This window comes from Nelumbo lutea, chromosome 8 (genome assembly GCF_056320005.1).
Source record: "Nelumbo lutea isolate HS-2025 chromosome 8, American lotus-T2T, whole genome shotgun sequence".
NCBI lineage: Eukaryota > Viridiplantae > Streptophyta > Magnoliopsida > Proteales > Nelumbonaceae > Nelumbo > Nelumbo lutea.
The window spans coordinates 59746520-59772730 of record NC_142691.1 but is presented as its reverse complement, the minus strand read 5'-3'; the positions used below and the strand labels follow the sequence as shown (position 1 = coordinate 59772730).

The following is a 26211-nucleotide window of genomic DNA, read 5'->3' as shown; positions in this document are numbered from 1 at the left end:
ATTAGCGGATGGAAGGTGGTTGTGATGAATTTAAAAGAGTGACAACTCTACAACTCTTTTGAAACGTTCTGAACTATATTGAATATAGAAGTAAAATTGGAAGAGTTTTTGGTTTAAATCTACTGCTCGTGGAGGCAGTGATTTTAATTTTTAAAGGCGTGCCTCATGTGTGTTCTTTCAAAAGGTAGGTGCCTGGTGCGCCTTGTGCTTCAGCCCAGGCGTATTCTTTTTTATTTTTTGTGCTTTTTGTTCTTTTTTGAACCTAGTGGCTGGGTTGGGGGCTTTGACCCACAACCAAGCCCCTTAAGGCAAGAACCCCCTATTTGCTAATGTTGTTCATTCATTCATCCTAATAAAATATGTTTTTAAAAGGCAATTAAAATTCTAAAATCATTTTTTTTTTTGTGTAAGCATTAAGAATTTAGGATGCTAACATGGACTTGCCTCAAGGGACTTGGTACAAAGGCAGTTTGTAGAAAAGAAGAAGAAGAAGAGTTCGACCAGATAAGGAAGGAGAAAAATCAGTCCTCCCTAGCCGACCTGCTTGTATTTATTTCAAATAATAGAGTTACAAGAAAGACCATGTTGTCCCTCATGGAAGATGGGACACAAAACTTAAACTTAAATAAAATAACCTTTCACTCTCAAACAGATAAACCAAAATGACCCAAATACCCTTGCTTCGTGTATTCTAACACTCCCCCTCAAGCTGGAGAGTATATGTCATATAGTCCCAGCTTGTCACAAATATAATCTACTCTGCCCCGAGACAATCCCTTTGTAAAGAGATCTGCCCACTGATTTCCTGAGCTCACATGAGATGTGGTTATCACTCCACTTATCACTCTCTCTCTTACAAAGTGACAATCAACCTCAATATGCTTAGTTCTCTCATGGAAGACTGGGTTGGAAGAGATGTGAACAACAACTTGGTTATCATAGTATAGTTTCATGGGTTTATCAACTGAGAACCCCATCTCTTGTAGCAAGTTCTTCAACCATACTAGTTCACATGTGGTATGAGCCATAGCCCTGTACTTAGCTTCTGCACTACTCATTGCCACTATTGTTTGTTTCTTGCTCTTCCAAGTTACAAGATTGCCACTAAGGAAGGTACAATACCCAACATTTGTGTACCCTACTATCTCAAGGGTCCCTCCACTCCGGTATAGCAAACCACGACCTGGAGCACCCTCCAGGTACCTAACAATCCTTAGAACTGCTTTCCAATGAGGAATCCGAGGATGTTGCATAAACTGACTCACCATACTCACAACAAATGATATATTTGGTCGGGTAATGGTCAGGTAGTTCAACTTTCCCACCAACCTCCTGTATCTTCCAGGATCTTCAAACTCTTCACCTGCATCAACACTCAACTTGGCATTGAGTTCTGTTAGAATGCTCGAGTCAGGGGTATTTTGGTCATTCTGGTTTATCTGCTAAGAGTGAAAGGTCTATTGTATCTGAGTTTAAGTTATGTGTCCTACCTCTTATTAGGGACAAAATGGTCTTTCTTGTAACTCTATGATTTTGAATAAATACAAGTGGGTCGGCTAGGGGAGGTGTGATTTAGAGACTCTCTTCTAGTCTGGCTGAACTCTCTTTCTCTTCTTCTTCTTCTTTCTCTTTTCTTTCTTCTTCTCTACTTTGACCTAGAATCTACTAGGGTTTACTTACATGGTATCAGAGCTGTAAGGTCGTATTCTCCTTTCTTTCTTGCTGCTATTCTCTTTCTAGGTTCGCCACCAACTTTCACAGTCATCTTCATTTTTCGACTGACCTGAGTGGAGGTTCTATAAGGGGCTGAAAAGGAACTGTCGTTTTGTGGGCCTGGAGGTGAGAATGCCTCCGGTTGTTGTTGTGGTGGTCGTTGAAGTGGTATACTAAACCCTCTATTCAGTGTACGAAGAGGGCTGAAGGTGGACAGGTATGAACACTGTTGTTGTTTGTCCAAGTAAGGGACTGTGAATGTTTTTTTTTTTTGCTTCAAAAGTTGGTTGTTGTGGAGCTCGGTGTGACTGATATGCATATCAGTAGTGTTCCTCTGCATTTTTCCTCATATGTGTGCTGAAAGAAGAGTTGTCGACTGCTGAAGTTCACAACAGCAGTGGTGTGGTGGTGGTTGTGTCGTGGTAATTGGTGTATCTATGATTCTAAATATTTAAAAGTGAACTCCTAGACTTTGTGTGTAATCAGTTCTGCAGTATGAAGAACAAGTGTCCGATGTAATGACTGAATGATTTCAGCTTTAGTGTGTTGATGGTGAATGATTCTACAGTGTGCAGCCCAGGTGTTTGATGTGATGACTGAGTGATTTCAGCCTTAGTGTGTGGTGTGTAATGTGCATTTGAAGAAGTTGGAGTTGGTGGTGTTATAAGTGAGATAAGTCTTGTGGAAGAGTGTGAGGTTGTGTTGTATATTTGAAGGTGAAATAATTAAGATGGCTTCATTTGAAAATGGGAATGACAACAAATCCATCAAGTTGAATGGTGAGAATTATGTACCATGGGTGAAATCTGTGGAGATATTTTTGAAGGCCAAGAGGAAGGTAAAACATGTGAGAGAGGAGAAACCTCCTTTTGATTCCCCTGGGTTCAGTGACTGGGAACAAGAAGATGCACAGATAATGACATGGCTCTGGAACAACATGGAACCAAAGATTAGTGTTAACTTCATGTTCCTAGATACAACTAAGGAAATCTGGGATCATGCTAAGAAGCTGTACTCTGGATAAGACAATACAATTAGGGTGTATCAGTTGTACCAAGAGTACTTCAATTTGAAGCAAGGGAGTCAAAGCTTAGAAGAGTACTATGCAAGTTTGAGGAACATCCATTATGAGTTCAATGTGTATCACCCTCTAACATCAGATGTTCAGATCCAACAACAACAACGTGAGCAGCTTGATGTGACAAGGTTTCTTGTGGGTTTGAAGGCTGAGTATGAGCTTGTCAGAGCACAAATATTGGGGGGGTCTTCTCTCCTCTCACTTGAAGAAGTTTTTGCCCGTCTTAAGAGGACATCCATTGAGTCGGTAGAACATTCTCCTCTCTCTGACAGATCTGGTTTGGTAGTGACTAAAGGGGGTGGTCGTGGAAATAGAAGTGGTGGTGGCAGTAGTGGACTCCAAAGCAACCATGGTGGTCACATGTTTAACCGGGCTAGTGGTCGGACTGGAGGCCGGTTAAAGTGTACACATTGTGGTTTATAGGGGCACACAGTTAATTTCTGCTATGATTTGTGTGGTCCACCTAACCATGGCATGACTAAGGATAGTGGCACAATTACTGAAAGTTAGCAAACTGACCCAATCCCCTCCACATCTGCTTGTGCTTCTGAGAAGGAAATGGTGAGTGTATTGCGTGCAGTATATGAGCAGTTCATTCAAATATCTCAGCAGAACACCGCTACACTTGCCCATTCAGGTATGGCTTGCTTAGCTTCCAAAGCCTCACACTGGATCATTGACTCCGAAGCCTCGGATCATATGTCTGGGACTCTTGATGTATTCTATTCCCTTTCTCGCTCTCCACATCTCAAATAGTTACACTTGCTAATGGTTCTACATCTCCTATCTGTGGTGTTGGTGATGCTGATCTCTCCTCCTTGTTTTTATCTTCTGTTTTATATGTCCCTAAGTTCCATTTTAACCTTATGTCTATTAGCAGATTAACTAAGTCACTTAATTGTTCTATATCCTTCTATCATTCTTCTTGTGTGTTTCAGGATCTCAAGATGGGGCTCGTCGAACTCTCTTTCTCTTCTTCTTCTTCTTTCACTTTTATTTCTTCTTCTCTACTTCGACCTAGAATCTACTAGGGTTTACTTACAAGTTCCATAGTAGTCTCTACTGGTTTAGCACCTAACAATCCTGTTTCTTCAAGTAGATCAAGAACATATTTTCTCTGACATAGGTTGATCCCATGTTTTGACCTCGCAACCTCTATTTCCAGGAAATACTTCAGCTTCCCCAGATCTTTCGTACTGAAGTGGCCCTGTAAGAATTTCTTCAACCTGTCGATTCCATTGTTGTCACTCCCAGTTATGACAATATCATCCACATACATGACTAGCAAGATTTTCCCATCCTTTTAGTTATAGCTGAGCACAGAATGATTAACCTGACACTGTTTCATCCCAAAGGTTTTCACCACTTCACTGAACCTGCCAAACCAAGCACGTGGAGATTGTTTCAGTCCATAAATTGCCTTTTTGAGCCTACACACCTTACCAGCCTCCCTCTGAGCAACAAACCCTGGTAGTTGCTCCATATACACTTCCTCAATGAGATCACCATGTAGGAAGGCATTTTTGATGTCAAGTTGTACAAGAGGCCAATCATACATAGCAGCTAATGAAATCAACACCCGAACTGAACCAATCTTAGCCACAGGAGAAAATGCCTCCATATAGTCCACACCATACAACTGAGAATAACCCTTGGCCACTAACCTCGCCTTCAATCACTCCACACTGCCATCAGGAAGATACTTCACTGTGTAGACCCACTTACACCCAACAACATGCTTACTAGGAGGAAGAGCAGTGAGTTCCCATGTGTGGTTGTATTGTAGAGCAGAGAGTTCCTCTTCCATTGGCTTGCCACCACCTTGGGGAGGTAACGGCTTCCTGGATAGTCTTGGGAATGGAAATAGATGACAACAATGATATAAATTTGCGATGAGAAGCAGACAGGTGAGCAACTGAAACATAGTGTGAAATAGGATGAGAAGTACAAGTGCGTTTACCTTTCCGCAGGGCAATAGGAAGATCAAGATCTGAGGGAGAATAAGCAATGGCAGGATCTGTCGACGAGGGCTGAATTGGAGGAGGGGCCGGTGCTCTTCTGTGGGTATACACTTGTGTGATTGGTGGCCTCTCAGTAGAAACTGGCATGGGAGGTGAATCTGCAGCAGGAATGGGAGCCACGGGAAGGGGATCCGCAACAGGGACGGGAAGAGGAACCATGGAGGAAGGAGAAGAAACCACAACATCTGAGAAAAAGGGAACTGATTCAAAGAAGGTGACATCAGAGCACACAAATGACTTATGGAATTTAGGGTTATAGCACTTATTCCCTTTCTGAGTCCTCGAGTAGCCAAGAAAGATATACTTAGTAGCTCGAGCATCTAATTTGTCTACCCCAGGCCCCAAGTGTTGAACAAAACAAACACGGCCAAAGATTCTTGCGGTGAGAGGAAATGGAGACAAAGTGGGAAACAACACGGAGAAAGGAGATTGTCTTCCAAGGATTGACATGGGCATCCGATTGATCAGAAAATAGGATGTGAGAACAACATCACTCCAAAAATGCTTTGGGACATTCATATTGAGCATCAAGGACCGAGCAGTTTCAAGGAGATGTCGGTTTTTCTGTTCAGCTACACCGTTCTATTGTGGGGTGTAGGCACAAGAAGTTTGATGAATTATCCCATGGTGCTTTAAGTATTGTTGAAATGATGTTGAGGTGTATTCTTTGGCATTATCGGAGCGAAGTATTTTAATATGAACACCAAATTGGGTGTGTATTTCAGCATAAAATTTTTGAAAGATAGAAAACAATTCACTATGATATTTCATAAGATAAATCCATGTCATCCTTGAAAAGTCATCAACTCTTGGACTGAAAGAGACTCTATGATGTTTCCCAAGCTGACATGACTCACAATCCAAAGATGAAAGATGACTTAAGGAAGGAACCAACAACTTCAGAGCCTTGAGAGAAGGATGATCAAGTCTGCAATGCCATTGAAGAGGAGTAAGAGACGACTGAAAAGCTACTGGAGGGCCACCACCATCAAGGTAATACAATCCACCTGCCTCATGCCCTCCACCAATCTTCATCCCCATCTTGAGATCCTGAAATACAAAAGAAGAGGGATAAAAGGTTATGGAATAGTTAAGAGATTTGGTTAATCTACTAACAGACATAAGGTTAAAGGGGAACTTGGGAACATATAAAACAAATGATAAAGACAAGGAGGAGAGATCAACATCACCAACACCACAGATGGGAGATGTAGAACCATTAGCAAGTGTAACTGTTTGAGATGTGGTGGGCCGAGAAAGAGAAGAAAATACATTAGGAGTCCCAGACAAATGGTCCGAGGCTCCGGAGTCAATGATTCAGTGTGGAGGCTTGGAAGCTAAACAAGCCATACCTGAATGGGCAAGGGTAGCGGTGTTCTACTGAGATGTTTGAAGGAATTGCTCATATACTGCACGGGGTACACTCACCATCTCCTTGCTAGAAACATCAGTAGATGTGGAGAGGATCGGGTTAGTTTGCTGACTTTTAGTAGTTGTACTACTTCCTTTAGTCATAGCATGGTTAGCCCAAGTGTTGGGTGGACCACGTAAATCATAGCAGAAGTTAATCGTGTGCCCCTCTAAACCACAAAGTGTACACTTATTAGGGGCATTACTTCTTTCTTTACCACGACCTCCCCCTGAGTCCCGACCTCCACTCCGGCCACCAACACGGTTAAACATGGGACCACCACGGTTACCTGGAGGTCCACTACCACCACCACCACCTCTATTTCCACGGCCACCCCCTTTAGTCACAACGAAACCAGATCTGTCCGAGAGAGAGGAATGCTCTACATACTCAATAGATGTACTCTTAAAACGGGCAAAAACTTCTTTAAGTGAGGGAAGAGCAGACCCCCCCAGTATTTGTGCTCGGACGGGCTCATACTCAGCCTTCAAGCCCACTAGAAACCTTGTCACATCAAGTTGCTCACGCTGTTGTTGATGAATTTGAACATCCGATGTCAGAGGATTATACACATTGAGCTCATTTCGGATATTCCTCAGACTTGCATAGTATTCCTCCAAGCTTTGACTGCCTTGCTTCAGATTAAAGTACCCTTGGTACAACTGATACACCCTAGTTGTATTGTCTTGTCCGGAGTATAGCTTCTTAGCATGATCCCAGATTTCTTTAGCTGTATTTAGGAACATAAAGTTCACACTAATTTTTGGTTCCATGCTACTTCATAGCCATGTCATTATCTGTGCATCTTCCTGTTCCAGTCACTGAACCCCGGAGAATCAGAGGAAGGTTTCTCCTCTCTCACATGTTTTACCCTTCTCTTGGCCTTTAAGAACACTTTCACAGATTTTGCCCACGGCACATAATTCTCACCATTCAACTAAATAGATGTCATTTGAATATTTAGGTAGTCCGGAGAAAGCACAACGCCGGTTTTGTTGTCATTCCCATCACCAATCGATGCCATCTTAATTAATCCAACTTCCAATATACAACACAACCTCTTGCACTTCCACAAAACTTATCTCACTTTCAGCACCACCAACTTCTTCAAATACACATTGCACATAAAATACTAAAGTTGAAATCACTCAGTCGTTACATCAAACACCTGTACTGCACACTGTAGAACCATTCACCCACCAAATATAAGGGGTGAAGTCACTTAGTCATTAAATCAAACACTTGTACTGCACACTGCAGAACTATTTTCACACCAGATACAAGGGTTCACTTTTAAATATTCAAAATCATCGATACACCATTCAGCACAATACAACTACCACCACACCACTGCTGTTGTGAACTTCAGCAGTCGAAAAAGCCCTACTTTCAGCACACATATGAGGTAAAAACAGAGAAAAACAGGACTGATATGTATACTAATCACTCCAAACTCCACAAGGAAAAATTTTGAACCAAAACACAGCATTCACAGTCCACTACTTGGGCAAACGACAACACTGTTCATACCTATCCACAAACAGCTCTTTTCACATCACAGAATAGAGGGCGTCTAGCACACCACTTCAACGACCACCACCACAATAACTGGAGGCATACTCACCTCCAAAACCACAAAACAACGACTCCTTTCTGGCCCCTTGTCGAGCTTCCACTCAGGCTGGCAGAAATTTGAAGAAGGCTGAAATAGTTGGCGGTGAACCCAGGAAGAAGACAACAACAAGGAAGAATGAATGGAGAACAAGGTTTTACTGCTCTGATACCATGTAAGAAAACCCTATTCGATTCTAGGTTAAAGTAGAGAAGAAGAAGAAGAAGAAGAAGAAGAAGAAGAAGAAGAAGAAGAAGAAGAAGAGTTCGGCCAGATTAGGAAGGAGAAAAATCAGTCCTCCCTAGCCGACCCACTTGTATTTATTTCAAATAATAGTGTTACAAGAAAGACCATATTGTCTCTCATGGAAGATGGGACACATAACTTAAACTTAAATAAAATAGACCTTTCACTCTCAAACAGATAAACCAAAATGACCAAAATACCCTTGATTCGTGTATTCTAACATACATGATTGAAAATGTTTTATTTGTTTGAATTATCAAAAAAAATGTTTTATTTGTTTGTTTTTTTTTTTTTTAATTTTCATTTGAATATGCTTTACATGTTATGTTTATAGGTGAAAACTGAATGGTACAACATATTGGTTTCAGCCCTTCAATGAGACATTAGCCAACCTCAATGAAGGTTACAATAGTACCCAAAAACAATTGCTGTCTATTTTTTCTAGAACAAAGTTATAGTAGTGCCCAAAACATCTGCTGTCTATAGTCTCACTTTATCTTTACTGCACAACGAATGGTTAGAATAAAACAAGTTAGGCTTACTAGTCATATCATTGGAAGCCCTAGAGTTAATGATCAGAGGGAATTTTGAAGAAAGATATGATACATGGAAAGCGGTAGCCTAGTTACCTGATGTAGATGCACATGAAGTAGATGGAGTGATGGAAGTCTCCTCTAGCCAAATTAGCACCTTACCATACTGCTCAATGTGATCTCTCATAGCATTTATAAAAAAAAAAAGGGTGATCTCTCGTAGTGAATGGTAAATCTTCCCATGGTACTAAGCTTACTAAATGATCCTGAGAAGGAGCTGTAGTGGTAAGGGACTTTGACTCTAGGGAAGCTACGTTGATCGAGTTATACTTCTTATTTTCTTGCTTCTTCATTAACTTCTTGGGTCTCCTAACAAGGTTCCAACATGCCTCCTTGGTGTGCCTAGCTCTTTGATAGTGAGCATACCATATCCTTGTCCACCTCTTCAACTTTCTTATTTCTATTAGTCTTCTTAACACCATCACTGCTCCTCTTTGTAGCCAATGCAATCTGCTCCCACTGAATGGGATTCATGGCTAACTTCCCACTCTCCTTCGATTGTACAAGGCCGAATTTTTTCAAATGGAATAATTTTTATTGGTAAATAAAATAAAAATTTAATTAAAAGGAAAAATAGAACACAAGAAAAGTGATAGGAAGTCACCTAGGAGATGAAAATAAAAGCACTCCCAAAGCAAAAAATGACCCTCTTGAGTAAATGAAACACCCCAACTTCAAACTTTTCCACCCCAACAACAACTCTAGCTTCCAAAAGAAAATATAAATACTTCTTCTTCATAAAAACTAAGGGGCCATTTAGTAATAGCTGAAATGGCTGAACTGAAAAGCTTATTGCTTTGTCTTTTAGTGAATAAGTTTTTAAGGGGGTTGTGGGTTTCTTAGTAGCTAAGATCAAGTTGGGTAAAATACTATACCCTTGAGTATTTGGGGAGTACAATTCTCTTGTTGAAGGAGTGCTCTTGCTCTTTAAAAACCAGTCGAATGATAAATGATGAGTAGAGGGAAGATGACTGAATTTGGGTGGTAGCCAAGTACAAGAGCAATAGGAATTTCCATTGCTTCCAATTTGAAGTTTTGAACAAGTGAATAGATGGAAAGTGGCTTTCTCCTAGTCTTTGCACTTCTGGGTTGCAATTAGGGGTGGCAACGAGCTGCTCAAGCTTGGCTCGGCTTGGTTTCAACTGAGCTCGAGCCCAATTCATTGGCTCGATTATTAAACGAGCCTAGCTCGAACCAACTAGAGCTTGGCTCGTGAGTTTCGTAAGCCAGCTCGAATATATATATATATATATATATATATATATATATATATTTGATATTTAATATATATATAATAAAATTATAGAAAATAATATATATAATAAAAATATTATAATTATTAATTATTATAATTCTTAATTTTTTAATCATCAAATAAAAAATGTTTTTATATATAATTTTTTATTTTTATAAAATATTTTTTCTCAAAATCTAGCTCTAGCCGAGTCGAGCTTGAGCTTATGAATTTTTGACTCGAGCCGAGCTCGAGCTCAAGGTTCTGGCTTGAACCAAGCTTGAACTCGAGCTCGAGCCTTGTAGAACAGTCGAGCCGAGCTCGAGCCTAGTACTATTCGGTTCAGCTCGGCTCGAATCCACCCCTAGTTGCAATGACAAGGCCAACAATGTAATACCCATCTCTTGATCTTTGTGGGATTAAACTCTACATAGGGGTGTAAACGGATCAAATTTGAATCGAATAAGGCAATATCCGAATTTGAATCCGATATTTGAATTCGATTAAATATTCAAATATTTGATTCGATTTGAATTTGACCAATTAATCATTTTAGGTAATTAATAAATATATAAAATAAATATTTTATTTGTTTAAAGTATATAAATATATAAATATATAAATTATTTATATAATTTAATTATTATATATAAATTATATAAAACATTTAAATATTTTATATATTATATATAAGAATTAAATAATTAGTCAAATTCGGATATTTGTCGAATCGAATAAGGTCATATCCGAATTCGAATCCGATGGTTATTCGATATGAATAGGATATCCGAATTCGACTGATTAGATATTCGAATTATTTGAATTTTGAATCGGATTTTCGAATATCGTTGACACCCCTAACTCTGCTTCGTCAAATGTGCCAACCAGGCATTTGCACAAGAAAGCTTCCTTGCCTTTGTTTCCCTTCTTGTTCACTGCCACCCTATTTTCCTCAACCCCTTGCTTGAACTGATGCCCAGTCCCTCTCTTTCTCCAAATTTACAATGTCCATGATTTTCTCAAGAGAAAGAGAAAGAGCAAGTAGTTTCATGGTAGGCATAAGAAATGAATGGCAGCATAGAGTGGACAAGGGGTCTTGATGGAGGTATAGAAAGATACTTAAATCAGAAACCAAAGGAAAAGGAGGACACATGGAGAGAAGCAAGGCTAATGTGGAACTGAGTCACTTCCCTGGTAATAGAGGTGGCATGTGGGACTGTAGTTAACCAGCACTCGGTTTATCATCTCTACTTTTGGCAATATCTTGTTATTTTACTATTATCAACTGGATGTTCCTTACCGCCGAGAATCACTCACATTCCTATCCTCCCATTTAGCATCTCTTCTTCACTACTCAACTGGTGTCTTGCTATTGGGAATTTGGGATTTCAAAATAAGAAGTGTCTCCATACACTAAACAGGTGGTAAGTTTCTTCACTACTGGCCAGCACACAAAGTATATCTTGTTCTTGTGGCAGCTTTGCTCTTTGCCTGGACTTTATGGTTCAGATGCTTATACTTTTCTCATGCCTTTTCATACAACATTTAATTTTCAATAAAATAAATTAACACGATTTATGTAATGGATGCTCTCATGTATGGTGTCTTCCAGGAGAAAACTCCTGTTTAATACAAAAGTAAATGATACATGTTTTATATTTTTGTTTAATTAATAATGGACATGATGACAGTCATTTCGTGGGCTCAATTTATATGGACTCTGGGTCAATTTATATGGAGTCTGTCTCAATTTATATGGCATCAAGCCTATTAATAATAGCTTTCTTCAACCTAACTCTTATTCTACATATCCTTATGCCCTTTTTCTTTACATTCTGATTTGGCATAACTGGTCCCTTTTTCTGGCCCTTGCGGATGCAATGCCTCTGCTTGAATACTTAAATGGTTAGTACTGACCTTTCTTTGTTGTGCCAAGTGCAGATCATGAGTGAAGTTTCATTTCAAGGTAACCATGTGAAGATTGCTGTTCTTGCAGATCCCCAAGTATGTACGATATGTATTCCTTTTTTTGGTTTTTGATCAGTAACAGATAAAGCAATCTTATTGCTATATGAAATGAAAATATGAAGTTATGCTCTTCTGCAAATGAAAATATTTAAAAATGGGCAAGGAAAAATTGTTGCTCTATTATCTGGTCATAGGGGTTAGGTGATGCTCTAAGAACTGAAATACTGGCTGTCATATGGAAGGAATTCAGAAAGCAAAGGACTTGAATATTCGCAAGCTTTCAATTGAGGAAGACTCAAAGTTAGTGAAAACTGAAAAGGAAGGGGATGAGGGATGGTGGGAATATATTCTTGAGAAGAGAAGAATCACCCGGATGCTACAAGGAATGGAGGTTACCCTACAATGGGTGAAAAGAGATGCTAATTCTTTGGCAAAACAAAGGGTGGGAAGAAATCATTTGTTTTGGGATTGTTTGTAATTTGCACATCTCTCGGGGGAGTTAAGAGAGTTTATCTCTCCCTTCTGTCTTGCTGTGCACCTTTCTATTTTACTTAATGAATACGATTCTGCTATTGATAAAAAAAATATAATAAAAACAGTGACAGCTCTTGGCTCTACAAACAAAAAATAAGGGAGAAGTAAGAAGGCTAGCAAGTGAGGTTGAGGCCAACTTTAAATGGATCAACAAGTCCACAAATACAATGGCAAAGGAAGGGGTGCATAGGGCACAATTAATTTGGGCTTACCTAATCTCTCAATGGGTCTTGGCTCGGTTTAGGAGCCTTGTACTTATTTTTTCTGCATAAAATTCTACTCTTCTTTGGCTGCCAAGGCCTGTCACTGTTGTTGGCCATCCAACCTATCGCCAGCGCTGAATTACCTTCCACTTCTGAAGGTCTCAAGTTTAGATGCTTTGCTATCTTTAAACCTTGCAGAAGGGCAAGAGATTAGCAAATGATATAAGTGCTGATTTTAGATGGATCAGGAGGAGTGCAAATGGGTTAGCAGATACTTTAGCCAAACAAGGGGCTGCAAGGCAGCAACTATATTGGGCCTTGTTGTAACTTGGGTTGTAATCCTTGGGGATGACTATTGGGTCATCAGTCTAACAGTCTTTTTGCTGATAAAAAAAACCTTGCAGAAGGACAGAGTTCTGCTAGTGGTGAATCTGAAATCTCAATTAGACCAGAAGAAAATGCAACAATCGTACCCCTACCATCTTTGAGAACTCTTCCTATACCTGAATGTCCTGGCTTTCCAAAGGAGCTATCCTCAAAATTCAACGTGATTCTGTTATTTCTTGGTGGAATCAACTCTTTCACTGTTGCTTTCTGAAGAGAGGAAGCTGCTATTATTCCCCAGCCTCTAAAAAGCATCCAAAGCTGCTATTAGTCTCCCTACTTTTAAACACTGCTATTCCTCTTCTCCCATATTGACCACAAAATAGCATTTGGCACCCACCTGCAACCAAAGAGAAAAAAAAAACTCCCAAACACGAGACACAAAAAAGCAGGATATTAGTAATAAAATATGGATTCACCGTTAGCAAAGCACAAGAAACAGATACAGTACTTCTCTTGCTTCTCTTCTCAAAGCACTCTTGTTCCAAATCTTTAAACATAGCTAAGAAACTAAGGTTATAGACAAAATAGTACGTTGTGAAGTTGTCTTGTAAACCTTAAGAGTCAAAACTACATGATAGAATGAGTTCAAGCAAAATTTAAACTTATAGAAAATGCGAATGATTCTTTTTTTGAAGAGTAAATAAAAAGAATTATTAAAATAAAAAAACAGGTACAAGCTGTTCAGGTGTCTAGATAACAGCCAGCAAAATACATTAAAATTCAGTTCAGACTAAACTAATTCACATTACAAGTTTGAATCTCTAACAAGTCCCAGAAATTCTCAGCAAAGTCTGAAGGACTGATTTGCTCCAATCCTTGAAGGGAGATGACCCAGCTTGTGATGAGTTTGCCTACTGATGCCACCAACTCTTCAATGCTCCTTTCCATTCTTTCAAAGAGCCTCTTGTTTCTTTCCCCCCACGAAGACCAGCAGACTGCAAAGCCACAAAGGGAATGCAGCTCCAGGCAATTTTAGCTTTCAAACTTCCTCTAAACTTGCCATGTAGAGAATATCTCTGCTGATGTTGATGGTTGGAATATGGGCATCCCAAAGAGGAAAAAATAGAATATCCAGATGAAATTTACTAAGTGGCAGGAGAAGAACAAATGGAATACAGTTTCCTCATCTGATTTGTACATATAGCAATAGCTAGCCAAGTAGAACCGTCTACTTTTTAGATGATCTGTTGTGAGAACACTATCCAATGCAACCAACCAAGCAAAAGCTTCCATTCTTAGGGGCACTGGATTTCCCCATATTCCATTCATTTTCTCATTGTTTACACTGTCCTTGATGAGAATCAAGTAAAATGACTTAACTGTAAATTTTCCATTTCTGCTTTCCTTCCACCACAGGCCATCTTCACTAGTTGTAGAAATTCTGGTTTGCCTATACAATCTTGGGGCTCCAAACCACCTTATCACCACTAACTTCATAACATTGGGCCACAGAGTCCTGATGTTTAGTCAGCCTATACAATATTGGGCACAGATCACACAGTTACCCAACCCCACTCCAATCATCCTCCCAGAATCTCACTCTGGATCCAGTTCCTACATTAAAAGTAACCAAGCCTTCGAACTCCTGGTTGAAACTCATTATGCCCTTCCACACACTCACGCCGTATCAATTGGATACCTCCCTTGGTTCCCAACTAAATCTCACCACCCCTTACTTCCCTACCACCACTAATGACTCCTTTTCCTTTTCTAGCCCAAACCTCCATAGCCATTTCCCCATAAGAGCTTTTGTTGAAAATTTTTATTCTTCTGGAACCCAACCCCCCTAAAGTTTTCGGTGTGCAGATTTTCTCCCACTTTACCAAATGAAATTTCCTTGGACCTATTGTCCCTTCCCAAAGGAAATCCCTCTGAATTTTTCTATTTTATTAGCTACAGAAATTGGTATTTTCAATAGTGAGAGGTAATAAGTAGGTAGTCTTTGAAATTCATCAAAAAAAAAAGTAGGTAGTCTTTGAAGCACACTTTTTATGAGGGTAATTCTGCCCCCTAGAGAAAGATATGTTGCCTTCCAGTTTTCCAACCTCATTTCCAATCTCTATAAGAGGGGTTTCTATGTGCTTTCTGAGCCAAGTTTAGCCCCTACAAGAAGGCCTAAGTAAGTGTTAGAGTTCATAGAACAGGGGTATTTTGGTCTTTTAGGTTTATCTATTTGAGAGTGGAAGGTCTGTTTTATTCAAGTTTAAGTTGTGTGTCCCATCACCTATAAGGGACAATAGTGTCTTTCTTGTAACTGAGTTTATTTGAGATAAATACAAGTGGGTCGACTGGTGAGGGTTAACTTTTCCTCATCTGGCCGAACTCTTCTCTTCTTCTCCTTCTTTTCTTTTTTTTTTCTTTCCTCATCGCCCTTTCTTCTTCCCGGGTTTGCTGCCAGCCATATCAGATTTCATCGATTTTCTCCTAGCCTTGGAAGCTTGACAAGAGGCCAAAAAGGAGTGGTCGTTTTCTGGTTTTGGAGGTAAGTATGCCTCCGGTTGCTGTGGTGGTGGTTGTTGAAGTGGTGTACTAGATGCCCTCTATTCTGTGATACGAGGAGGGCTGTTTGTGGACAGGTATGAACAGTTTTTTTTTCGCCCAAGTAGTGGACTGCGAATGCTGTGTTTTGGTCTAGAATATAGTTCTGTGGTGGGTGTTCACTCTGAAGTACAACTCAGATGGATCCTTGGAGAGATACAAGGTTCGCCTAGTAGCTAAAGGCTTTACTCAAACATATGGAGTAGACTACTCTGAGACCTTTTCTCTAGTGGCGAAGCTGAATACAGTTCGAGTACTCTTATCTGTTGCAGCTAATCTTGACTGTCCACTGAATCAGCTGGATGTGAAGAATGCCTTCTTGAATGGAGACTTGGAAGAAGTATATATGGAGCCTCCACCTGGTTTCACCGAGAAGTTTGGAACTAAGGTATGCGAACTAAAAAAATCTCTATATGGACTTAAACAGTCTCCTAGAGCCTGGTTTGAAAGATTCACAAGGTTCTTTAAAAGTGAAGGATATAGTCAAGGACAATCTGATCATACTCTTTTCACAAAAAGATCCACCAAAGACAAGGTTTCGGTTCTGATTGTCTATGTTGATGACATAATCTTGACTGGAGATGATATTGAAGAGATGAATAGACTAAAGCAGAGCTTAGCCAATGAATTTGAGATTAAAGACTTAGGCTAGCTAAAGTACTTTCTTGGAATGGAAGTGCCAAGATCAAAGAAGGGCATTGTGGTTTCGCAAAGAAAATATATTTTAGGTCTCTTGAAAGAAACTGGAATGAGTGGATGCAAACCTTCAGATACTCCGATAGAAGTTAATACTAAAGTTGGAGAAGTTAAAGATGGGGTTCTAGTAGATACAGGAAGATACCAAAGGCTGGTAGGAAGATTGATTTACTGGTCACATACACGTCCTGATATTGCCTTCGCTGTGAAGCTGTGTATCGAATTCTTAAGTACCTAAAAGGCACACTAGGAAAATGACTCTTCTTCAAGAAAAATGAAGAAGAGAGGGGTTGAGGTGTATACAGATGCGGACTGGACAGGCTCGATTACTGATAGGTCAACTTCGGGGTACTGCACATTTCTTTGGGGCAATTTAGTTACTTGTAGAAGCAAGAAGCAAAGTGTAGTTGCTAGAAGTAGTGCTGAGGCTGAATTCATATCAATGGCTCAAGGAGTGTGTGAGGTTCTTTGGCTAAAGAGGTTGCTAGCAGATCTTAAGATACTAGTAAGCTTTCCTATGAAACTGTATTGTGATAACAAGGCAGCTATCAACATTGCTCATAATCCGGTTCTACATGATAGGACTAAACATGTTGAGCTTGACAGACACTTTATAAAGGAGAAGCTTGAAGAAGGAATAATCTACACTCCGTTTGTACCAACCACGCATCAAGTTGCAGATATTTTGACTAAGGGCTTGTTGAGACAGCCATTTGAACTTCAAGTTAGCAAGTTGGGCATGATAGATATCTTTGCACCAACTTGAGGGGGAGTGTCGACAGATTAAGAAAGATAGGATCTGCTGTCGACAGATTAAAAAAGTCAGGATCTGCTGTCGACAGATTAAGAAAGACGGGATCTGCGGCAAAATAAGAAAGATATGATTAAGAGATTTGAATAAATTTAGGAAAGTTTAGATTTGAATAAATTTAGGAAAGTCATATCTTTGGATTAAGGGAAAGATTTAGTCAATCTCTGATTGAGAGAAATTTTAGGGGTTTGTCTTTCCTATCTTTTCTTATTTAAGGTGTATGCTTAATCTGTTTTTATCATCAATAAAGAAAATCTTCTTCTTTTCTCCCTTCTATTTCGCAACATTTATGAAGTTAAAGTTGAAACTGTAATCATTCATGGAGAGAGAGAGAAGAGAAGAGAAGAGAAGAGAAGAGAGGAAAGAGAAGAGGAAGATATGATTGAGAGACACAAAAAAGCCTCCTTTGGCGGCTGCCAGCTTAGTTATTTATATTAAATTAATATAAAAGGAATGGGAGATTACAAGTATGCCCTTGGTGGCACTCCCTAGTAACAAGCTAATAAGAAAGAAATAAACTAACTGGCTGACAACTCACTAACGACCACTGTAAAATAACAATTAAATAATCCTCACAACACTCCCCCTCAAGTTGGGCTGAATATGTCTATCATGCCCAGCTTGTCACATAACTCATTGTGCCGCGAGTATGGAAGTCCTTTTGTGAGGACATCAGCAAGTTGTTCCTTGGAGTTGACATAAGGGATGCAAATTTCCCCTTTTTTCTAATTTTGCCCTTATGAAGTGTTTGTCCACCTCAATGTGCTTGGTCCTCTCATGTAGGACAGGGTTGCTGGCGATGTTTATGGCTGCCTTGTTATCACAGTAAAGAGACATAGGATTATGAACAACAACTCCAAGCTCCCCTAGAAGATTTTTTAGCCAAAGGACTTCAGCCATCCCATGTGCCATAGCTCCATATTCAACTTACAACACTTGACCTTGCTACCACACTTTGTTTCTTGCTTTTCCAGGTCACTAGGTTTCCTCCCACAAATGTGCAATACCCACTTGTGGACTTTCTATCATCCACAACACTAGTCTAATCAGCATCTGTAAAGACTTCCACCTTTAGGTGATTATGTTTACTGAATAGTAGATCTGTTTTGGGATACTTTTTTAAGTATCTAAGAACTCTCTTTGTTGCCTCAATGTGTGATTTCTTAGGAGAGTGCATGAATTGGCTTAGAACCCCAACTGAATAGGCAATGTCTAGACGGGCCATGGACAAATAAATCAACTTTCCCACTAACCTTTGGAATTGTTTCACATTTTTCAAAGGTTCACCATCACAGTCATCCAATTTGTGATCAACATTCATTGGAGTATCTGCTAGCCTTGTGCCTAATTTGCCTGTATCTTGTAATAGATCAAGGGTGTTTTCCTTTGAGAAATGAAGATACTCCTTTTTGAGTGGGTGACTTCAATTCCAAGGAAATACTTCATGGGATCTAAATCTTTCACTTCAAATTTAGATGCAATGAATTGTTTCAATTTTTGTATTTCTGAACTCTAATTTCCTGTAATGATGATATCATCCACATACACTATCAATACAACAACCTGTTCCTGACATCTCTTCACAAAGAGTGTGTGATCAGACTGACATTGTTTGAAGCCTACCTGCTGAATTGCCATGTGAAACTTACTGAACCAAGCTCTGGGAGATTGTTTTAAACCATAAAGAGACTTTCTCAGCTTGCACACCTTATTTTCACTTCCCTTGGCACAGAATCCAGGGGGTTGAACCAATGTATACTTCCTCCTCTAGGTCACCATTTAAAAAATCATTCTTTATGTCTAGTTGATGCAATTCCTAGTCAAGGTTAGCGGCTAATGACAGGATGACCCTAATTGAATTCAACTTAGCTACTAGAGCAAAAGTCTCATCATAGTCAACCCCGTACATTTGAGTGCACCCTTTGGCTACTAATCTTGCTTTGTACCTTTCAACTGTCCCGTCTGCCTTGTGTTTAACTGTAAACACCCACTTACACCCCACTGGGTCTTTCCCCCTTGGAAGGTGAAAGAACCCAAGAGTGAGATAGCTGAACATGATAGGTGGGACCAAGAAAACAATATGGTGACGTCTTGGCTCCTTGCAGCCATGGAACTTGATGCGAAGAACTTTATGTGGGCAGACACCGCTAGTGAGATTTGGGAACAGGCCAAAACCACCTATTTTGAGCAAAGGCATTATGCCAAGGTTTACCAGTTGCAAGCTGAATCCTCAACCTGTAAACAGGGAAATCGTAGTTTGTCTACCTATTATTCAGCCCTTACTTCCGTATGGAAAGAATTGGATCATTATCAGGCTATAGAGTGGAAACATGATGATGATGCTAAGGCTTACAGAAAGCTGGTTTTTCAGCAGCGTGTGTTTGCCTTCTTGTTGGGACTGAACCTTGCCTATGAACCTTTGAGAGTTCAGATCTTAGGAAGTTAAGAGTTGCCGTCGGTATGCTCTTGTTCAATCTGAAGAAAGTAAGCGGGGTGTGATGGTTGTAACCGAGGGGGAGCAACAAGTTGCATTGGTTGCAATGAGTAATAACATGGGGAAGAAAAGTGACACCAAGAAGGCTGATGATAAAGACAAGTTGTTTTGTATCCACTGTCGGCGCTCACGACATACACATGACACATGTTGGGACATTCACAGGAAGCCCAAGTGGGCAGTGAAGAACCAAGAACAGGGTAAAGGGCAAGGTCAGAAGAAGACGAACACAACACATAATGTAGCACGTGGCAACCCAAGATACTCAGGTTGCTGGCACTACCCGGGACCACCTTACTAATTCTGACCCCAAGGAAAATATCATGAATTCCTTCAGAGACCACTTGGAGTCATATGGTAGGGCTTTGCGACAAATGGATAGTTCAGTCACTGGTACTCCTACTTCATTTGCATCTCCATCAGGTAATGTGGCTTTTGCATTCCATGTCACTACTACCACTGGTTCCCCTTGGATCAATGACTCAGGGGCCTCTAACCACATGACCGGTAAGCCGAACTTGTTTCAGATTTATAGCCTTTTGTTAGGAAGGGATAAAGTGAGGATTGCAGATGGATCATTCTCCTCCATTGCAGGCCAATGATCAATATCTCTTCCCCATGGCCTTAACCTAAATTGTGTATTGCATGTCCCTCAACTTCCTATAAATTTGCTTTCAATCAGTAGTATCACAAACTCTTTAAACTGTAGTGTAACATTTTTTCCTGATTCATGTGTTTTTCAGGATCTAACTTCTGGGAGGACGATTGGTAGAGGGAGCCTAGTGGATGGTCTCTACATTCTCGACAACAAAGCTGGTCTCTCGGTGTCATCCTTAGAGTCATATACCCAATCAAATAAGAGTCAATTGTTTTTTGTGGCAAAGCCGGTTAGGTCATGTTTCTTTTGAAATAGTAAAGTCTTTGTTTCCAGTTTTATTTAAGTCATGTTCAGTGTTAGAGTTTCAGTGTCAAACGTATCAGTTCAACAAACAATGTAGAACAACTTTTCACTCAAATAATAAAAGATTAAGTGTTCCTTTTCATGTTGTGTATTCTGATGTATGGGGGCCTACTACTATAATCTCTGAGGTCGGATATAAGTACTTTATCACATTGATCGATGACTTCTCTTGCTATACATGTGTATTCCTTATGCGTAGTAGAGACAAAGTTCCAAAGATTGTGAAAGACTTCTAGAGGATGGTGTTTACTCAATTCCATGTTAAAATACAGATTTTCCAATTAGACAATGCAAATGAATATTTCCATGGTGAGCTCAATGAGTTCTTTGCCTCCCACGGATCTATTCATAGGAGCTCATGCGCAAGAACACCACAACAAAATGGTATTGCAGAAAGAAAAAAACAGACACCTCCTTGAGGTAGCTCGTGGGATGATGTTACACAATGTTGGTTCGGCTGATTTAATGTATATGTTTGTCATTGCTGCGTCTTAAGTCATTAGTTATTGGGCCTAAACTTGTTTAATGTTTTATTTGTCTAGGTGTCCCATCACTAATCAGGGGCATTCTTATCCATTCATGTAACACTATGTAATAAACATATATATAAGATAGTAGAGTCGGCTGAAAGGTTATGAGCCGCCATTCTTAAACTTTCTCCTCTTCTTCTCTTCTTCTTCGGCTACTATGTTCCAGCAAACATGGTATCAGAGCATTAATCCATCTCTTGGTCATTGTGAAGAAACCCTAGGGTTTATCGTAGAACACAACAAGGTCTATACCTAGGGTTTCCCTTGGTTGTAGGGCCCAAGGGGAGTTTGTCCCAGAAGCTGATGCCCTACTAGACTCCTTATAGCAGGTAGTAGCCATTTGGCTGCTAAGAGAGATCTGTGTGGAACGGATCTAGGTGGAGGACTGATTTTGGCAGTCCTAGTACTAGTCGTAGGGGTGACTACAGTCTACGACAGCAGAAGTCAAAGCCTAGTAGAAGTCAGCAAGGTGTAGCGGTGGGTTGCTCTTGGTTTCAGATTTGTTACGAGTTCTCAGGACTGTAACAGCCTCGGTAAGTCTGAAACAGTATTCTTTGTACTAAGTTTGCAATCGTGATCATTGTAAGAGGGAGGAGATGTCCTCAATATCAGGGGAAGGGTCTTCTAGGGATAATAGATCTGTTGGGAGGTCTCCTAATCTGGAGAATCCAAATCTGCACAGCTTGCAGATCACTAGTGTGTTGTTGGATGAATACAATTTCAGGGAATGGTCTGTTTCTGCCATGCTCTTCATTACTTCCCGGGAACTCACGGGTTATTTAGATGGACAGAAGAAGGAACCTGAAGTGGGTAGTGTGGAGTACGCAGTTTGGCGTAAGGAGAATGCTACTGTTATGTCCTGGCTGCTTGCTTCAATGACTCCAAGAGTAGCCAGGACTATTCAACACTTTTCCACTGCTACTAGGATTTGGGAGAAAGTGTCTAAAACTTATGGACAGAGAAAGAACAATGCCGGAATTTATAGGCTAAACCAAGACATTGCTGCCTTGAGACAAGGAGATATGACAGTTGCAACGTATTTTGCAACCCTAGAAGGACTGTGGGAAGAGCTTGATCACCACCTTATTCTTGATTGGGAGAATGCCAGAGACAAGGAGAGGCATGATAAACAAATTGAAGAAGGTAGAGCCTTTCAGTTCTTGGCTGGTTTAGACCCAATGTATGAGAGCATAAGGTCTCAAATTTTGGGAAGGGATGAAATGCCAGATTTACATCATGTTTATTATCTAGTAAGGAATGAAGAGGTCAGGAGGAAAGAGATGCAAGTTGACACTCAAATGCAACCAGCTGAACAACCTGTTGAACATTCAGCTCCGATTTCTTCAAATCAAAAGGGAAGAGCACTGTCGGATGCAAGTGGGTGTTCACTGTAAAGCATAGGGAGGACGGGTCCATTGAAAGGTACAAGGCCAGACTTGTGGCAAAGGGGTTTACTCAAAAGGAAGTGATTGACTACAAAGAAACCTTTGCTCCAGTAGCGAAGCTCAACACAATCCGGGTTTTATTGTCATTAGCTGCAAACTTTTCATGGGAGTTATATCAGCTGGATGTGAAGAATGCTTTCCTAAATGTCGATTTACATGAAGAGGTATTCATGGATCCTCTACCAGGCTATGTTTTTGATAGGAAAGTGTGTAAACTGAGGAAAGCATTATATGGTCTTAAGCAGTCTCCTCGGGCTTGGTTTGAGAAGATTTGTGGGGCCATGAAGAAAGTGGGGTACACTCAAAGTGGGGCAGATCATACCTTGTTCATAAGGAAACAAAATAGAAAACTTACAACACTCATTGTCTATGTGGATGATATGGTGATTACTGGGGATGATCTGGAAGAGATAAAAAGATTAAAGGAGTTCTTGGCTTCTGAGTTTGAGATCAAAGACTTGGGCCATCTGAGATACTTCCTTGGGATTGAAGTTGCTTGGTCAAAAGAGGGCATCTATATATGTCAGCGGAAGTATGTCCTTGACCTCCTAGAAGAGACAGGTATGATGGGGTGTAGGCCAGCAGATACTCCAATAGAACATAACCATGGTCTACAGGAATCAGTAGGAGAGGACTACCTTGATAAAGAGAGATACCAAAAGCTGGTAGGGAAGTTGATATTTCTATCTCTCACTCGACCAGATATTGCTTATGCTGTACATGTTGTCAGCCAGTTCATGCACTCTCCAAAGATCCCTCACATGAGAGCAGTGGAAAGTGTTAGAATGTTAGAATGAAGTCTCTTTGTATGAGTGTTCGGCTGATAAGAGTTCTTATTAGCCCATACTTAAATTTAAGTTATCTTGCAACTGGGCCTGTGTTAATGGGCCTAAGCCTGTTTAATGTTTCAAGTTAACTGGGTGTCCCATCACTAATCAGGGGCATTCCAGTAATTACTTGTATCATTGTACTACATTCAAATATAAATAATAGCATGGTCGATTGGGCAGTTCAGTTCGACATTCACAGCATACCAGTGGTGTTCTTCTCCTCTCCTCTACTTCGAGTACAACTCTCAAGCTCACATGGTATCAGAGCACTAGCTTCTCTTTGGTTTCAGCGGACGCACTAGCTTCTACTCTCTCTTCTCTTGCTGTTCTTTCCATCTTCTTTCTTCTTTTCTGGGTTGCTAAAAAAAAAAAAACTAGGGTTGTAAGAGAACAAAGCAGATTCGAACCTAGGGTTTCCCTTGGTTGTAGGGCTCAAGGGAGGTAAGGCCCAGAAGTGGATGTCCTACTAGGTTCCTTTTTCAGCAAATAGTAGCTATTTGGCTACTAAGAGAGGTCTGTATAGGACAGACCTAGTTGAGGACTGATTTCAGCAGTCCTAGCCCTAGCCGAAAGGGGGAGAGCTTCTCCACAATTGCAGCTTCGAAGCCCAGCAAAACCAGCATAGCACAGTGGTAAACAACTCCAAGTTCAGGTTGGTTATAAGTCCGGAACCTCCCACCACTGCTGTACCCGAACTGCTTCAGCTCAAGTGAAGATTACCTAGGGAGCTGCTAGCTCCAGATTGTCCAGCATTGTGAACACTTCGGCGAGCTCTAAACCTACTCTAAGACTGAAGTCAGCATGTCCTCACTATCCAGAGAAGTTTCCTCCAGATATAACAGACCTGCCGCAAGGTTCTCTAACCTGGAAAACCCTAATCTGCACAGTTTACAGATTACAAACGTGTTGCTGGATGAATATAATTTCAGAGAGTGGTCCATCTCAGCAAGGTTGTTCATTACTTCTCGTGATCTCACAGGCTATCTGGATGAAGACAAGAAAGAACTTGAAGTTGGCAGTCCTGAGCATGTTGTGTGGCGCAAGGAGAATGCCACAGTTATGTCTTGGTTGCTGGCCTCCATGACTCCTCGGGTGGCTAGAACTGTTCATCATTTCCCCACAGCCGCTAAGATTTGGGAGAAAGTATCCAAGACCTACGGCCAGAAGAAGAACAATGCTATAATCTACAGATTGAACCAAGATATTGCAGCTCTAAGGCAAGGAGACATGTCCGTGGCAACATATTTTGCAACCCTGGAAGGCCTTTGGGAAGAGCTTAATCATCACTTGATTTTGGATTGGGAAAATGCCAAGGACAAGGAGGGACATGACAAGCAAATTGAAGAGAGTAGAGCCTTCAAGTTTCTGGCTGGCCTAGACCCAGTATATGAGGGTATAAGGTCACAAATTCTAGGGAGAGATGAATTACTCCCAGACACAGTCAACTGAACTATCTGGAGAACATTCAGCCCTAGTCTCCACTAAGGGAAATAGATATCCAGACAAGAAGTCCCTCAAGTGTACCCATTGTGGTGGTGAGAAACACACAGAGGTGAAATGTTAGGTCTTGTATCCTCATCTAAAGCCAGCTGCTTTGAAAAAGGACAAAAGACAACACAAGGTTCACACAGCAAGTGGGAATCTTGCCACCAACAACAGTAGTGACAACTCACAAAGTACTCCGACAGTGTCCTCTTCCTCCATAGGGCAGGTTGCTGACTCCTCTGGACCAAGTACTTTGGGCTTCATGGCTAGTGAGGTAGAGATTCTCAGCCGGGCATTAGCCCGTCTGAAGAACAATTCTTTAGCTTCCACCTCTCTTGCCATATCAGGTACAGTCTCTGCCTTTAGTGCAACTAGTTCCATTGATTCCACCTCTTGGGTGATTGATTTCGGAGCAACTGACCATATGACACATATGTCCTCCTTATTCTCTTCATATCATTTGTTGTCTAGCCAGGATAAGATGAGAGTGGCTGATGGGTCTCTCTCTACCATCTCTAGAAAGGGGGTGGTTGACTTAAGCAAGGACCTCAAGGACCTCTCTCTTAAATCAGTCCTATATGTTCCTAGTCTTACCTCAAATCTTTTGTCTGTTTCAAAGTTTACAAAAATTTTGAACCACAGTATAACTTTTTTTCCTACTCATTGTGTCTTCCAGGACAGATTGATGAGGAGAATGATTGGGAGTGGTCATGAGTATGGGGGCCTCTACTATTTTGATGCAGACATCGGCTCAGCCCTACAAGCTTCTGCTACTACTAGTCTGGAAAGTGTGGAGTCAATAGCTAGGCTGCACTGGTGGCATGTTAGGCTAGGTCATGTGTCTTTCTCTTCTTTAGCAATGTTGTTTCTCGAATTGTTTAAGGGAATTCCAAGTTAGAGTTTAATTTGTGATGTGTGTCAAATGTCAAAACAATGTAGAACAATGTATCCAACTTCTAGTAATGAAATTCGAGCTCTTTTTGATTTGGTTCATTCTGATGTTTGGGGACCTTCACCCATTGTTTCCATTGATGGCTTCCATTACTTTATCAGTTTTATTGACCATTATTCTCAGTGCACATGGATTTATCTGTTAAAAGGATGAGATGAAGTACCACGGATAACTATGGCTTTTTGCAAAATGATTGAAACACAATTTGATAAGAAGGTTAAGCAATTCTGGTCAGACAATGCGGCTAAATACTTTGAAAGATCCCTGAACTCATTCATAGAAGATGCAGGCATGTTACACCAATCATCCTGTGCTAATACCCCTCAACAAAATGGGGTTGCTGAGCGCAAGAACAAGCACCTATTGGAGACAACTCGAGCCCTATTATTCCAGCACAAAGTGCCCAAGCAATATTGGTCTCAAGCTATACTCACTGCATCATACCTGATAAATCGGATGCCATCTAAGG

At 40.5% G+C, this 26211-nt stretch overlaps 1 protein-coding gene across 2 annotated transcripts in view; it reads left to right on the top strand.

Moving 5' to 3' along the window:
* Window positions 1-26211, top strand: part of LOC148844442 (Calcineurin-like metallo-phosphoesterase superfamily protein) — a 154005-nt gene that overhangs the window by 1047 nt on the left and 126747 nt on the right. For both annotated transcript variants that reach the window (XR_016103479.1, XM_088958747.1), the window contains exon 2: window positions 11850-11912. Coding sequence is in view for 1 of the 2 variants with exons in the window: in XM_088958747.1 (XP_088814873.1) it covers window positions 11850-11912 (63 nt within the window). In the remaining variant the exon portion in view is untranslated. The remainder of the gene's footprint in view (window positions 1-11849; window positions 11913-26211) is intronic.